This window comes from Choloepus didactylus, chromosome 8 (genome assembly GCF_015220235.1).
Source record: "Choloepus didactylus isolate mChoDid1 chromosome 8, mChoDid1.pri, whole genome shotgun sequence".
Classification (NCBI taxonomy): Eukaryota; Metazoa; Chordata; class Mammalia; order Pilosa; family Megalonychidae; genus Choloepus; species Choloepus didactylus.
In genome coordinates, this window is record NC_051314.1 from 4,347,532 (window position 1) to 4,364,281 (window position 16,750).

The 16,750-nt window shown below is 54.2% G+C and overlaps 1 protein-coding gene across 5 annotated transcripts in view; it reads right to left on the reverse strand.

Annotated features, from left to right (window-relative positions):
- Positions 1-5,761: 5,761 nt before the first annotated feature.
- TBC1D22A (TBC1 domain family member 22A) overlaps positions 5,762-16,750 on the reverse strand; it is a 397,174-nt gene continuing 386,185 nt past the window's right edge. For 3 of the 5 annotated variants that reach the window (XM_037846180.1, XM_037846182.1, XM_037846181.1), the window contains one exon: positions 5,762-7,561. In XM_037846180.1, the coding sequence (XP_037702108.1) occupies positions 7,433-7,561 (129 nt within the window). In that variant the 3' untranslated portion in view covers positions 5,762-7,432. The remainder of the gene's footprint in view (positions 7,562-16,750) is intronic. The other 2 variants (XM_037846183.1, XM_037846179.1) reach the window with 1 other exon arrangement.

The following is a 16,750-nucleotide window of genomic DNA, read 5'->3' on the forward strand; positions in this document are numbered from 1 at the left end:
ACATCCCCAAGCAATTTGGGCAGAGAATAAAAATGTATTTGCAGGGCCCCCCCGAGGATCTGGGGGAAGGTGCAGATGTGTTGGACATCCTCACCTGGACTGATGCTGATGTTGTCACAAACATTGGGACTGGTGGTTTGTTGTGCCGAGCCCTCTATCTTGGGGCTTGCCCTTATGAAGCTTGTTACTGCAAAGGAGAGACTAAACCTCCTTATAATTGTGCCTAAGAGTCTCCCCCGAGTGCCTCTTTGTTGCTCAGATGTGGCCCTCTCTCTCTCTAGCTAAGCCACCTTGGCAGGTGAATTCACTGCCCTCCCCCCTACTATGGGATCTGACTCCCAGGGGTGTAAATCTCCCTGGCAACACAGGATATGACTCCTGGGGATGAATCTGGACCTGGCATCGTGGGATTGAGAACATCTTCTTGACCAAAAGGGGGATGCAAAATGAAAACAAACTTTCAGTGGCTGAGAGATTTCAAATGGAGTCGAGAGGTCATTCTGGTGGACATTCCTATGCACTATATAGATAACACCTCAGATTTTAATGTACTGGAATAGCTAGAAGTAAATATCCGCAGCTATCAAACTCCAACACAGTAGTCTGCACTCCTGAAGATGATTGTATAACAATATAGATTTTAAGGGGTGACAGCGTGATTGTGAAAACCTTGTGGATCACACTCCCTTTATCCAGTGTATGGATGGATGAGTAGAAAAATGGGGACAGAAACTAAATGAAAAATAGGGTGGGATGGGGGGGGAAGATTTGGGTATTCTTTTTTACTTTTATTTTTTATTCTGATTCTGATTATGTTGTAAGGAAAATGTTCAAAAATAGACTGGAGTGATGGATGCATAACTATATGATGGCACTGTGAACACCTAATTGTACACCATGGATGATTGTATGGTATGTGAATATATCTCAATAAAACTGAATTTTTAAAAAATGATCACAGATTGTAACTTTCCATTTATATGAAATGTCTGAAAATGGCAAATCTATAGAGCCAAAGAGTAGATTAGTGGGTGCCTGGAGCTGGGGGTGGCATCAAGGAATGACTGCAAGTGGACAGGAGGGATCTCTTGGGGGTGACGGAAAGATTCTAAAATTGATCACACAACTTTGCATATTTTGTAAAACTCATTGAATTATACACCTAAAATGAGTGAATGTTATGGTATATAACTTATACCTCGATAAAGCTGTTTTTAAAAAAATTCCTTAAAAAAAGGAAAAATATGCCTGCAGATATTTTTCGTAGAAATTGGCAAGATGATGCTAAAATATGCAAGCAAATGCAAAGAGCAAGAATAGCCAAGCCTCTTTTGAAAGAGAACAAGCTGGCAGGACTGCTCTACCAGACCCCAAGATTTATTATGAAGTTCCAACAATTGGGACAGTCTGCTATTAGTGCAAGGAGAGATAAACAAAGAATGGCGGAGAGAGCCCAGATACAGGCCACACATATATGACCACATGAATTATGACAAAGACATCACTGCAGAGCAGTGGGGGACATCAGTCACCTGTTACAACAGAGGAGATGAATAAAAAACCACCCCAAATTCAGAGGTTTACAACAAAAGCTGCGTCTGTTCTTTGCCATGTCTGCAGGTCAGCGGAGGTCACTTGCTCTGGAAGGGGCTCAGGGGGACTTGCCTCTGAACTGTGGGTTGGGGGCCTGAGGTCTGCTCCTGGCCTGCTCCCCGTTTCCTCCCCGTTGGGACCAGTGGGATGCCTGGGTGTGTCACGGCCAAAGCCCAGGAGGAGGAGAGAGACGTGGGAAGCCTGGTAAGGCCTTGGCCTGGGAACGGCACACTGTCCCTTCTGCCCGCCTTCCAGCGGTCAAAGATGCCACGCGGCTAAGCCCAGAATCAGTGGGACAAGTGGGAGGGACGGCCCAACTCTACCTCCATGCAAAGGTCCTGGGTACAGGAGAGGGTGCAGCACAGAAACAAGGTCACCTTCCGTGGTGTCCACGTAGAAAGACCACCAGAGAAGGGACTCCCACCTGACGCCACAGTGACTCAACTCCATGGGATCACAGATCTAAAAGTGGAAGGCAACACAACAAAGCGTCTACAAGATACTGTGGAAGAATACATTTGTGACCTTGGGATAGGGAAAGATTTCTTAAACAGGATGCTAAAAGCACAGCCAAATGATTGATGAATTGGACAACATTAAAATGTAAAAATTTCTTTAAACAGCACTGTTAGGAGAGAGAAAATGCAAGACACAGGATGGGGGAGGATATTTGCAATGCATACAAATAGGGTTTCTATCCAGAATATATAAATAGTTATTACAACAAGGCAAAGGCACCCCCTGCCCAAAAAATGAACAAAAAAGATTTGAAGAGATACTTCACCAAAGAAGATACATGCATGACAAATAAGCACATGAAAAGATGCTCAACACCCTTTGAGTTCAGGGAAATTCCACTCAGGAGCTAACGCGACACACCCACCAGATCAGCGGAGACTCATATTCCAATTGTTGGTAGAATAGTGGAGCTACAAGAACTCTCACCCCTGCTGGTGGGGATGCAAACTGGAAAAACCACTTTGGAAAACGGTTTGCCATTATCTGTTAGACGGTAGTTGCACACACCAGACGATGCCACGATCCCACGTGTAGGTGAATTCCTGCCGGAACCGTGGGCACATGAGCACCAAGGGACGCGTGTGCAGACGTTCAGAGCAGGATTCTTTATAACAGTCCCAAACTGCAAACGTGGCCGAGATGCCCAACAGGAGGGACAGAGTGTGGTCTGTTCACCAACTGGAAAGCCACACGGCAATGAAAATGGACGAGCCACAGCTGCCCAACAAAGTCACAGAAGAGCCTGTGGTACGGGATTCCATTTATATAATATAGTTTAATCCTCGAAGAAACTAAACTGCAGTGTTAGGAGCTGGGGGTCACTTGGGGGTCTCAGGGGTGCTTCCTGACCCAGGTTGCAGTTACACAGGTGTTTGCCCGTGATAATTCACTGGTGTCAGCTTTGTGTGTGTCCTCTTTTCTGTTTGTGTTATATTTTACATTTAAAAGTAAAAGAAGAGGCAAAAAAATTGCTGCAAAAATTTCAGGGAAGAATATAAGAATGAAGAGAGGGTGTATTCGTTCCCTATTGCTAGGTAACAAATTACCACAAGCTCAGCAGCTTAAAACAACACCCATTCGCTATCTCACGGTGTCCATGGGTCGGGAGTCCCAGCCCGGCTTCCCGGGCTCCCTGCTCGGGGTCTCCCAAGGCTGCCGTGAGGTGCTGGCCAGGGGCGGGCCTCTCTGGAGCTGGGGTCCTCTTCCAAGCTCCCGTGATTCCTGGCGGCCACAGGACTGGGGTCCCTGTTTTCTTGCTGGGGTCGGCCGGGGGCCGGGCTCTGCTCCTGGTGGCCCCTGCAGTTCCCTGGCACGTGGGCTCACCATGGGCTGTCCCGCTGCGTGGCTCTGGCTCCTCAGGGTCAGCAGGAGGACCTGTTCTCGGGGCTGGCAGGAACGTCCTCCTGTGTCCCTGTCTCGAGTGGCCTAGGCAGGGCAGGGACGTCCCGCTGCCTCGGTCGTGTCCACCGGGCACAGGCGCTGCTGCTCTCGAGGGGGCTACCCCCACGTCGGCCACTGCAGTTACCCCACACACCCCCCCGACTGCCGTAACACACACACGCACACGTCCACGTATTCTAGGGAACTAGATTGTCATACAATTTACAGTATTGGGTGTAACTTGATTTCCAACCAAAAACTGATGATTCATGATGATTTTTCATGTCATTAAATACAGATCTGTTATTTCTAATGGGTGGATACCAGTCCGTCATAGGCTTGTGCCAGGACTTATTTAAGCAGATTTCTGGGAACAAATGTTTGTTTTCACTTTAGGTTTTTTTTTTTTTTTTAACTATTATAAAAATAGGGGCTGCAAAATTTTTTGAGAAAATTCATCTGTTCACACAAACATCAAATGTCACCCAAAGGACCTTCTCTTTGCTCACCCGTCGAGTGCTTCCGGTTTGCCAGGTGGTCTCGCCTGGCCTTGGCCCACCCTCACCCCACCCCAGGCACTGACGACCGTTCCCCTTCTCTGGATGGGGCAGCTGAGGCCAAGGTCAAATGCCAAGGTCAGCTGGTCCTCGCAGAGGCGCAGGGCTTCCGACTTCCTTCCCATTTCTCTGAACTCACGTCACCGTGAACCTATCGGTCATCCGAACCTCTTCTCTTTGTGAACTGCCCGTTTCCTAGGCTGTGCTCATCTCCCTGGATGTGGAAGGACTCCTTATGGATTAAGGAATCTACATCTATCTCACCTGAGTTGCAAATTTGTTTGCCCAAGATTTATCATTTAACTTGGTTTCTGGAGGTTTGGTCGCTGCAGGCTGTGAGTGTTGTGCAGCTACAGGTATTTATCATTCATCTTTTTCCATATTGTCTTTGACTCTGGCATTGTGTTCAGAAAGCCCTTGATCCCTTTTTGAGCATTCTGGGGGGATTTTAATTTTTGTATCTAAATTGATTCATCTGGAACTGATTTTGGTATATAATTTTTTCCTAATGTGTAGTCAGCCTCAGTTTCTCAGGGCAGGGGGATTCAGACAGGCCTGGCTTTCTCCAGCAAGTCCCCGTGTTCTAAACAAGTCCGAGGGATTCACGTCCTTCCAAGCCCACCACTAACACCAGCACAACAGCCCTCCCACGTGTTAGACTTTGAAAGCTTCCTTCAAAGCACAAACCACTTGGACTTCTCCCTGCCACCCACCCCATCCCGCCCCGCCGTCCTGAGGTGTCCTCAGCATTACCTGTTCATCGTCCGTGGTTGTCACCATCACCATCACTGTCACCGTCAATCATCATCGTTGCCACCACCACTGTCATCCTCACTGTCGCTCCTGATGATCTGGCAGGACCAAGGGCCACGGGCAGGTGCCACTGAAGCTGGAGGGGCTGCCCCTGTGTCCTGGGGGAACGGCCACCTCGGGGGGAGGCTCTGCAGGTGGTGAGTACCCCAGGCCGGCTGCAGGACCAACCATGAAGCCAGAACCGCCAACAAGCCATGAGGTAGACAACGGCCACCGACTGGGAGCCGGGCACCGTGCAGCCTCCCGACTGCCCTGAGAGGGACCGGCCCTCCCGTGGGGACACACACCCGGCCCAGTCAGTGGGCAACACGGAACTGCAGGAGGCAAACTGCCGCGACAGGAGGAAGTACAGATGTGGGTGCCCAGCTCAGGGGGGTGGGGGCACCCTGAAAGGTCCTGTGAGCCATGGGGGTGGGCAGGCATTCCAGGAGGGGCCCCAAGGCCCAGGGCTGGCAGGCAGGGTGGGTGCGTACCCCAGGTGGGGGAAGGCCTCGGTCCCTGGCGCCTGTCCTGGCACCAGCCTTATGCACAGCAGACACCTGGCAGGTGCGACAGGTACAGCTGCCCCAAGTGCCGAGCCTGGCGCCGGGTCAGCCGAGGACCAGCCTGGCTCCTGACACGCTGCTGGGCTCCAGCTCCGGCCGCCAGCTAGTGTGGGGTCTGGGGCCCAAGTGCGCCCTGCCGCAGCCCTAGGTAAGTCCCTTTGCCTTGCCATCTGCAGCAGCACACCATGCACACCATGTGCAGTGCTCAGCACCCTGCAGGTGGCCTGGGTGGGATGCCCAGAGCTCTGGCCGCCAGCTACGCTGCAGGGGCTGCTGAGGACCAAAGCCGTCCCAGGCCAGGGCACCCCTGTGGCTTTAGGAGCAAATCCTTGACTCAAGGGCCAAGGCTGGAGGGCAGTTGTCAGTGGATTTTTATTCCATGTTTTCAGCACAATGAGCTCCTGACAGCACGATTTCATCATCCGACTGACCCGCCAGACACAAAGGCCTGTCCCCCAGCTCCCTCGCGTTCAGCTGAGCGTTGGCATACATAAGAAAACACACACGGAGCTTAATTTAACTTACAGAGCCTTTCTATTTGAAAAATATACTGCCTCAAAAGGCAGGTCCTTTTGTGTCCCCAACACTTTGGCTGTGCCTAGTGGTCTGAGCTACAGAAGGGGACGTTCCTGGGGTCCATCTTTGCCAAGGAAGGGAGGGGCTCCCCACGCACAAAGCCGCACACAGCTCTTCTGTACCGGACACCCCTAGCTAGGAAAGGGCAAGTCAGGGGAGGCTGCTCTGTGCTGGCCGGAGGAGGGCCCTGGGCTGGGTGGGGGCAGGGACGGGACGAGGGGTGAGAGCTGTCCCTTGGGGACTGTGCGAAGGAAGCCGGGTCCGTCTCCCGGTTTGGGAGCCGCCGACACTTGCTCAGCACTTTGTGCCAATTCAATTCCACATGTAATGACTCAATTATTTTATTATCAACGGAGCAGGTGCACCATACCTATCTAGAGCTGTAATCCCAGCCTCCGGTGCAGCTTCCAGGCAGTTTCCCAATGGGAGCGGCACAAGGCAGAGAGGAGAGTCTGAGGAGGGGCAGTCACAGAGGATACCTGGCCCGTGCTGGGTCAGGGGCTCCTTTGCTCACCAGGAGGGCCACAGGGGCAGCCAGCCTGGAAGCACCTGGAGCAGCAAACCCAGCCCCGCGAGCCCGGAGGGGCCTCCTTCAGGGCTCCAGGGGCCCGTGGCTGGCTGAGCCCCGCACCCTGTGGGGCCCCTGAACAACTGTCTTCCGTGCCTGAGCTGGACTCAGCTTTCCTTACAGAGGGGCTGGGGCCTGTGCAGCTTCTGGGCGTCCCCAGCGAGCCCGAGTCCTCTGGGGTGGTACGTGCGGCTTGTCCCCCCACTGCTGCACCCCTCAGCCTCTGAGCGGGGGGCTGTCTCTCCCAGAAGAGGTGAGGAGTGGGCAGCAAGGCCACCGCCAGGGGCAGCCCTGGGTCCCCAGGCCTTTCTAGGCACTTGGCCCTGAGCATCTATGTTCCAGCCGAGTTTAAACCAAGAAAGAAAATACACACCAAAGTTAAAAAGCGTTAAATCCTTAAAGAATCATGGCTGGCCCAGAGATTTCATAGGGTAGTGCAACGTGTCGCTTATTGTTTTGTCTATATTTTATTCTCTTTCACTCAACAGAACTTTTGCATTTAAGAGTAGGTGTGGCTGGTGGCCCCCTCCCTCGGCCCCTCCTCGTGGGACAGCGGGACGCCCCCAAGAGGGGTCTGCCACCGCTGGGGCCATGGGAGGGGTGATTTGGCAAGGACGCTGCAGGACAGAGAGGTGAGGAGCCCTGGCCCCACCTCAGCCCCCCAGCCCTCACCCTCCCCTGGCTCTTTGGTATCTCAGGGAACACAGCCAGCCCATCCTTGCCAGGCCCCGGGCAGCAGTCTGGGGCGACCTGGCCAGCCCCCCACCATGGGGCTGCCCCCAGGAAGGCCTGCCCCTGGCAGCAGGACAGCTCTGGGGCCCCGCAGCCAAGCAGGGCAGGAGGCGCAGCCTGAGGTGGGCAAGGCTGCTCCGAGGGCCCACTCATTTCTTGTAGTGATTGGGGGCGTCGGCGAAGGCGAACTTCAGGCGGTAGGCCTCGGCCAGCAGCAGGCTCACGTCCCCATCGTCCCAGTGGGCGGTCGGCAGGTTCTGCAGAAAGAGCAGCAGCTCCTGGGGAGAGAGACAGGCCCGGTCAGTGAGGGACCGGCAGCAGGGGCCTCGGCCCTGCCCAGGACGTAGCCAGGAGGAGGATGTGCTCCCATGGCTCCCGGGGACTTGGTAGTCAGGTCTGCTGAGAAAACACTGAGGGAGGCACTTGCGAGCGGGCCCCCCAGAGCTCCTGGGTGGGGCTGCGGTTTTGCCGGCCTCAGCCCTGGGCCCCCACTTCCCCCAGAAGCCTCCACTCAATCTGGAGGCGAGCTGCAACCCCCACTCCCCAGCACTGTTTAAGGCCCAGGTTTCCACACATCAGGTGACACCCCCAAGAGCTGGTCCACCCCGGGGTGCTGGGCTCAGGCAAACACGGGTCCCACCAGGGCTGGCTGAGCACCGTGGACGGTGACTCGGGCTCCAAGTCCTGGCTCCCTCCTCTCTGCACGGGGCCATTGTGCCAGCCTGTCGGCGCCAGGGACATGGGGAGCTGGGTGGAGCCCTGGCAGTGCCCGGCCTGAGAACATGTCCCAGGCAACCCTCATCACTGCCCCTCAACCGACGCTCAGATTTCCAGGGAAAAGGAGCCGGGTGTTGTTTTGTTTTTTAATATAAATCAACTTATTTTTAATTGTGGTAAAGTGTGCATAACCAAATCATTTTAACCATTTTATGTGGATAATTCTTTGCCATGAGGTACATCAACAAGACGTGCAACCCTCACCACCATTTCCAGACTATTTTCATCCTCCCAAACCAAAACTCAGACTCACCTGGAAGTGCCCTCCCCCACCCCTCCCCAACCCTGGCAACCACGTCCCTGCTTTCTGTCCTACAAATTTGCTTAGTATTTCATATATGAGAATCATACCCTATTCATCCTTTTGTGTCTGGCCTATCGCACTCAACATGGTGTCTTCGAGGTTCATCCGTGATGTAGCAGGTAACAGGACTTCACTTGTTTTACAGCTGAATAAAATTCGATTGTATGGAGAGCCGTGCTTCGTTTCTCCATTCGCCTGTGGTGGGCACCTGGGTTGCTCCCACTTCCAGCTGCGGTGAACGCTGCGGTGAACGCTGGTGAACATCTGCCCCAGTCCCTGCTCTCAGCACTCGGGCTTCCTGCCCGGGAGTGGAACTGTGGGTCACAGGGTCATTCTATACCTACCCTTCAGAGGAGCCACCAAACTGTTCTCCACACGAGCTGCGCCAGGTCACATTCCCTCCAATGATGTCAGAGTGTCCCTACTTCTCCACATCCTCACCGACGCTTATTTTCAAATTTTTAATCATAGCCATCCAGAGGGTATGAAGTGGTATCTTGAAATCTAATTTGCATTTCTTCAATGGCTAATGATGTTGAGTATTTTTTCATATACTGATCAGCCATATTAAAGATCTCTTTGGAGAAATGTCTACTCAGTTCCTTGGCCCATTTTTTAATCGGGTTGTCTTTTTGTTAGGTTGTAGGAGCTCTTTATATTCTAGATATTAAACCCTTATCAGATATATGGTTTTCAAATATTTTCTCCCATTCTGTAGATTGTCTTTCACTTTCTTGATAGTGTCTTTTGATGTCCAAAAGTATTAAATTTTGGTGAAACCCATTTTATCTATTTTTTCTTTTGTTGTTTATGGTTTACGTACAAAACCTAATGCAGTTACTCCACTACAGCCTTTTCTTTGTATTTAGCTGCCTTTTTTTTTTTTTTTTTTTGTAGTGACCATTTTGATTCCCTTCTTTCCTTTTCTCTTTAATTTTCAATCATTTTCTTAGTGGTTACCTTTGTAATTATGATTCATACCTTAAGCTAATACCTAAGTTTGACTAGTACCAGCCTAGTTTCTGTAGTTCACACACTCTCTACTCCAATATGTCTCATCCTTCCCTGTTCATATTGTTATTGGCTCAGATTACATCTTTAGATAGTGCATGTCCAGTAACAAAGACTTAACATATTACTTTACATATTATTTGCCTGTTAAATAAGAAAGAGGAAAAGAGCAGTTACAAACTGAACATGCCTTAATACAGGATTTTATATCACCTGTGTAGACGGCATTACCAATGGTCTCTACTCCTTACAGTTTCAGTTACCACCTTAGCGTCCTCCTGTTTCAGCCTGAAGGACCCCCCCTCGCACTCCTTGTGGGGCAGGTCTTCTGTAATGAACACGTTCAGCTTTTATCCGCAAACAACCTAATTTCTCCTTCATGATTGAAAAATAGTTCTGCCAGAGTTTGTAGAAGTCTTGGTTGACAGTATGTGTGTGTGTGTGTGTTTTTCTCTTTTAAGGACTTTAAACATGCCAACCCCAAGTCTGGCAAGAAGTCCACTATTAATCTGATTGGGGATCCCTGTGTGCAACTAGTTGCTTCTTTCTTGCTGCTTTCAAAATCCTATCTTTGTCTGGATTCTGACAATTTTGCTGTGATGTGTCTTGATGTAGATCTCTCCTGCTTGGAGTTCGTTGAGCTTCCTGGATGTGTATATTTATGTCTTTCATCAGATGGAGGAAGTTCCTAGCCATTATTTCTTCAAATAGTTTTCTGTCCCCTCCTCTCTCTCTCCTGTCCTTCTGGGACGCCAGCGATATGGATGTTGGTGTGCTTGCGTTCATTTTTCTACATTATTTTTCCTTTTCTTCCTCACACTGGGTCATTTCAATTGTCTTGTCTTCAAGTTCACTGATCCCTTCTTCTGCCTCTTCAAATCTGTTCTTGAATCCATCTAATGATTTTTTTTATTTTAATTACTACACTTTGCTGCTCCAAAATTTCCGTTTGATTCCTTTTTAAAACTTTCATCTCTTTAATTTGTCCAGATGTTTTCCTAATTTCCTTTAGCTCTCAGTATATGGAGTCCTTTAGCTCACTGAAGATATTAAGGCAGTTGCCTTAAGGTCTTTAATTGTTCCAATGTATAAACTTCCTCAGGGATGGTTTCTGGCAAATTCGTTTTTTCCTGTGAATGGGCCATACTTTACTGTTTCTTTGTGGGTTCTGTAATTTTTGCTGAGACCTGGATATTCTGAGTATTATGTTGTTGTAGCTCTGGAAATCTACTTCTCCCACTGCTTGAGGATGGCTGCTTTTTGTTGTTATTGTTGCTGCTGCTGAGGGCTGGATCCATCAGCTTGTGACTTTTACAAACTATTTTGCTCCCACTTGGGGGACAGAAAGAGAAAAGAGAGGAAAGATAGGTCCTGTTTCTTTAGGCCTCCTCTGCTGCTTCTCCCTGAGGGGTCTGGAACAATGGCCACCCTCAGAGCCGCCCCCTCCAGGGATAGGAAGTAGCTGATCCAAAGCAGTGATCAGTGATCAGACCATGCTCTTGAGATTTTGGACTCAGTCCTTACAGCCCACCCTGGCACCAGTGAGCTGTGCCAGGAGCCCGGGCTGCAGTCCCCACTGCTGCCTGCCACGCGGCTGGGAGGGGAGCCGCTGTGGAGGGTGAAATTCACTGATATTTACCACAATTTACCAGCCTCCTCCTCCTGCTCCTCCCTGGATGCTGCCTCGTGTTCCACTAGACTCCAGAGCTCCAGCAGAGTTGATGCAGATGGTCCCTGCAAGGTCGGCAGTTGTTCTGGTGGAGGGACCGATCTCTGGAGCTTCCTGCTCCGCCATTTTGCCCAGTCCTCTGTCCGGAGCCACACTTTCGAGCATGGAGCAGGGATACCTGTGCTGTTGACGACGCCCTTCTGGAGCCCCCCACCCGTCCCCCAGGCCCACACAGGCCTGGCGGCTGGGCAGGGTCTCTGGGTAGGGAGGAGTCCTGGTGCGGAGCCCTGGGCCGGCTGACACGTCAGAGGGGACAGGGATCACTCAACTGCAATCAGGAGCAGCCTGGGAGGGAGCCCCGGGCAGCCCCATGGGCACGGCCACGTCCGGCTCAGCGTCCTCTGCCCCACGAGCTGCTGTGTCCAGACTGACTGCACCTGCCCGGCCGCAGCCAACATCCACACAGCGACACCCCCACCTAGGACAGGAGGTTTCAGGGAGTGCACGCCCCAGCACTAGACAAGTGTGGCAGGAGTGGGGAGGCTCAGAAGCTGTGTGGCTGAGCAGCTCCCTGGGGCCAGGGTTGGAGGAGGAATGGGGGCTGGGTCTCTACTCTCCTTCTCAGGAAGCAGCTGGACTCCTTCAGGGAGGGACCATACCACCCAAAAGGCCCAGCTAAGCTCTGGGCCTAGAGAGTTCGCCCTGAGGCCTCCAGGGGCCACCTGCAGTCTCTCCACCTCCCTGTGTTCTGGGAGCGGGAGGAAAGGAGAAGAAACTGCAGAAAAGAGAAGCAGGGAAAGTGGAAGGGCAGCGGGGGGCTCCGAGGGGTGGGTGCTGGTCCCGCCCTGCGTGCCGACTGCTGCTGCCCATCCTGCCTGACCCCTGCCAGGCCAGGGCTGGCTCTGGACTCGTTGCCTTTCAGAGGAAGTGGCTGGTGGTCTCCAGGTGAGGCCCTGGAGGGCCCAGCTCCCAGGAGCTGACATGGGACAATGTGGACATCCATCCCAGGCTGCCATGCTGCTGACCTTGAAAAGAGACGGCCCAGCCCAGCACGACTCTGTCCCTGGCCTGCGGGAGCTCGCCATCCCTGTCCGCTGGGCCTCCCCACCACGAGGGGGCTGCGGAGGGGCTGCAGAGCTGGGCCTGTTGCATCCTGGCCCTGCCCCCCTCTAAGCACGTGCCCGCCCCTCTCCGAGACTTGCTCTCTCCAGGTGCAGGCTGGGGACAGGAAGCACGCCGCACAGGGTGGAGCGGGCCGAGCTGGGGGGCCCTGGGGGAGCCTCCCCCGTCCCCGTAGGCACAGAGCCAGGCCACGGTGGGCACCAGGAAAGGCCATGGCTGAGGGCACAGACTCTGAGGCCGGAAGCCTGAGCACAAACCCTAGTCCTGTGCGGCTCTGCTGCCTCGGTGCAGAAGCCTGGGGCCCTCTCTGGGCCTCGGGTTCCTTATCTGTGAAATGGGACCAAGCCCCCACCTGCAGCATGAGGAGGAATAGGTTCAGGTGTGCAGGGCCCTTGGTGACGTGCATTGGTGCTCGCTGCTGCCAGGGTGTCCCCACCTCCCCGAGTCCCACCCTCAGCTGCCAGGAGCTGCGCACCCAACACACATGACGCATACTAATTGCTGTTGGTTCCCCCTTCCTCAATCCCCTTTTGCATCCTGATACTTTCTGTGGGCCTTTAAATTGAATTCACAGAGCAAATTTCACTGGCAAGACCTCCCCAGGGACAGATCAGCATCAATCTGCTGTCTTTCGCCGTTAGATGCGGCTTACACGGGTGCCAATCCAATTCGGAGCAGGTCATAAATAAATACCTTTGGTTTTATTTTTAATCCACTTGGCTTCATATTATCATGACCTCGCTACTTGCAAGGTGAGAAGCAATACCCCACCATCAGGGCAACTTACTGACGACGCTGCACACTCAATTTCAGAATCTAATTTAGTCCCCGGTTTCCCTGGATGGAGGGAGAAGAGAAATGCCCAGAGCATCACAGCCCACAAAGCTAACAGAGGAAAAATCCATCCGGGTGACCTTTATAGAGGCAAGGAACACAGCCAAGCACGCCCTTAAATACAGATTTCTCTCCTGAAGAGGCCTGTCGCATTTGCGCAGTGGCAGGAGGTCCCCCATTCGCCGAGCTGTGAGCTGTGTCGTGTCACCCACCTGGTCCAGGTAAAGGGCCCCAACTCACACGGGCACTGCTCAGGGGCATCAAGGGCTGTGGGTCCCCCTGGGGTGACCCTGCCCTGCTGGGAGTGGGTGGACGCTGGACGGCAACTTGGCGCTCACTCTTACCTTTTCCATAAGCAGAGCTATGACCCATCAGGGGTTTAAAAATTAAAGAAGTTCTGCCCACAGATCTGACTGTAACAAATCAGAGCCTCGTTGCCTCTAGGTAGCTCTCCTCCTCCCCGTGTCCCCAAGATGCCACCATGTAGCAAAGCTGCAACGAGGGACTAATCCGAGTTTGTGCGCCCACCTCCCCCGAGCCACCCCACACCTGGGCGTCTCCCTCATTGGCTCCTCGCCTCCGTGGTGGTCCCTCTGCGAGGACTGTGAGCGAGGGGCTGACCCCGACTGCCCCAAGAACAGAAGGAAATGCTGACGTCCAGGCCCCAGCTGAGCCCACTGAACCGGAACTGTGGGCGCTGGGGCCGGGCATCTGAGAGGGCCCCCGACGAGAGCATGGCTCCTGTCTGACCTGCTGGTGATCAGAAGGGGGTCGGGGGGGACACACATTCTGCCGTCCAGGTGACCCGTGTCCACGGTGACGTCAGCCACCACGTCAGCAAGCAGCACTTTCTGGAGGTCAGTAAATGTCCCGAGTGAATCGGTTTACTCAGGCTGCACGGCGGGTCCATCAAAAGCACACGCCAAGCTCCCAGGGCCTGAACCCCAGGCCTGCGTCTCACAGTCGTGTGGCCTGGGCCTCGGTTTCCCAAACCGTCCCTCGCTCACTGGGTGGTGGATCCGGGCAGAGCACCCGTGGGGGCGCTGGGCTGTGAAGGGCACAGTGTCTTCTGCTGCTGTTAAGTGGACAATGATTTTAGCACCTATTAGTGTCGGAGCAGCAGTGACCACATGAATAAATTACTGTCTGCTGTGGATTGGACAGTGCCCCCCCCCGCAGACACAGCCGAGTCCTAACTAGGCCTCTGGACTGAGCGTGCTGTTAACAGGGCCCCTGAGGGCACCGTCTGTTGGGATGAGGCCCGTCTGCAGGAGGGCAGGCCCCGGCCATGTGACCCGGTCCTCAGAAGAGGCCAGGACCGAGGCAGACAGAGGACAGCCACGTAGTGGAGGCAGCGACGGAGCGACGCCCCGGCCACTGCCAGACCCCAGGATGGCGGAGGGAGTGCGGCCCGCTGACCGCTGATACAGACTTGTGCCCCCAGAGCTATGAGTCAACAAATGCCTGTGGTTTCAGGCCCCGCAGTTTGTGGTGCTTTGTCACAACAGCCCCAGGACACAAAGATGTTACCTGTGGAAAACACTAAATTTAACAGGAAATCAAAATCCCAGATGGACACCCAAAGGAGGCAGGGATGGCCGAAACCCCTGGACCCGGCAGCTGGGGCTAACATCGAGGAGAGGCGACCCCGTCTTAGGGCTGACCCACGGGCTGGGGGTGCGGTTTCCAATCCAGGGGCCCCTGAGCTGCTGACCGCTGACCTGGGACCTGGAAGCAGCAGCCGGGAAAGCTGAGGGGACACAGCTTTCCAGCCTCTCGGGACAGGATCTTCCAGTTCTAACCTTGGAAACAATGAACTGTGTTTGGTTTAAAACATTCTCCAAGCATGGACTGGGGATGAGTCGCTGAGCGCAGAGCTGAAGCCCCACCGTGTCCTCCCTGCACTGGCCCGAGAGCTCCGAGACGTCCCACAGACCGAGTGGCCGCTGCACCCGGTCCCTCCATGACCCCCCAGCTGTGCCCTGCACCTGCGAACCTCACACAGGCTTTAGGGACGGGCAGCCCCTGGGCAGGTGGTAGAGCCAGGCTGGCTCCGAGGGGTCCGCTCGCCCCAGCCCGCAGGGTGCCGACGCCAAGCCCACAGCCCCCAGGCTCTGCTGAGTGAAAGAGGAAGCCCCCACCCGCAGAGGCACAGTCGGGGGGTCCGGGACAGCGGCAAGTCAGTCTGTCCACAGGAGGAGAAACTCAAGGGCGCAGCCACACCAGGGCAGGGCAGATGAAGCTCATCCTGCTCAGCCTCAAGCAGGAGCCACTGGAGAAATGGACAGAAAATGCTGGAGGGCAGAGGGCAGAGGGCAAAGCCAGGGCAGGCTGTTCCAGCCACGTCCCTCCTGCTGTGAGCTGTGAGTCAATGAGGCAGTGACTGAGGGCGACAGGTGGGCCCAGGCCTGGCACCCCGATGTCCTGATGGACACTCACCAACAGGCACCAGCGCAGTGACGCGGACAGTGCGGTGACTGTCCAAAAGTGACTATGGGAACAGTGCAGAGTGAGCCAACGGCCTGAAAGGTGTCCGCGGGGCTCCCAGGGCACCCCCAGGCCTGCCAGCCCCTCCTTGGGAAGTGCCACCACCTCACTCTCAGGGACTGGCCCCTGCTAACGGACGGGGGTGCTCGGCCCACGGTGCCGCGGGAAACATGGCCCTCAAGGAGCTGCGCGGCCCAGGCAGTGTGCTCATGGACAGGCATGTGCCGCATCCCAGGTGTGTACACCAGGTCACGCACATTTTTCATCCGTGCACGGGAAACCTCTGGGAGGGCACACCCGCGGAGACCAGGGCAAGAAGACAAGGCTGATTCCTGCATATCTGTATTTTCCAATCTTAAAAATCAACATGCTGTACACTAAAAATAAAATTTTTAGATTAAAAAAAAAAAGTGGAGGGTTTGCTATGAGGCGAGTGTGGGTGCAGGCTCTGCCCACTCAGAGGGCCCCCCTCATCCTGCAGCACACCCCAGGGGCAGGAGGGGCAGCCAGGGTGGTGGGTGCCCCGCCCTGCAGGAGAGCTCCCCCACGGCCCCTCCTCCAGCAGGTGGGTGCCAGGTCCAGACCCTTCACGCCAGGCTCAGCAGCTCTTCCCTCTCAGCTCTGCAGAAGCTTTTCATTCATTCATTCATCCATTCATTCAGTCGATACTGAGGACCGCCTGTGTGCAGGACACCGTTCTAGGAGGCAGGCAACCGCAGAGCACAAAGGAAGACCCCTCTGCACTCAGGAGCTGCCCCTGCATGGGTGCACGTCGGCGTGTGAGGACGGGTGGGGGGGTCCCAGGCAACAGACACAAATAAGCACACAGGAAAGCAGCACTATTTGATTCCGAGCAGAGTGGTGACCGGGTGACGGGGGCTGGCCACACTCGGCCCGGCCGCCTGAGCCCGCACTGTCCAGTACGGAGGCCACGAGCCACACGTGGCTGCTGAGCCCCCGAAGGTGGCAAGTCTCTATCAAGACACGCTGGATGCGTAGAACACACGCCTGATGACAAATACACATCTCCTTAATAATTTCATGTCGATTATGGGTTGCAATGATAATACTGTGGATATACTGGGCTGCCTAAAGGATTTCAGTTAAACTCACTTCACTGCTTCTTGTACATCTTTGATGCGGCCACCAGACCGTCTAAGTTCCTGTGCGGTTCACCCTGGGTTTCCACGGGGCGGCACTGCTCGAGGTGACCCCACCCCACCTGGCCGTGCGGACCGACGCTCCCCCTGTGGCCCCGCTGCG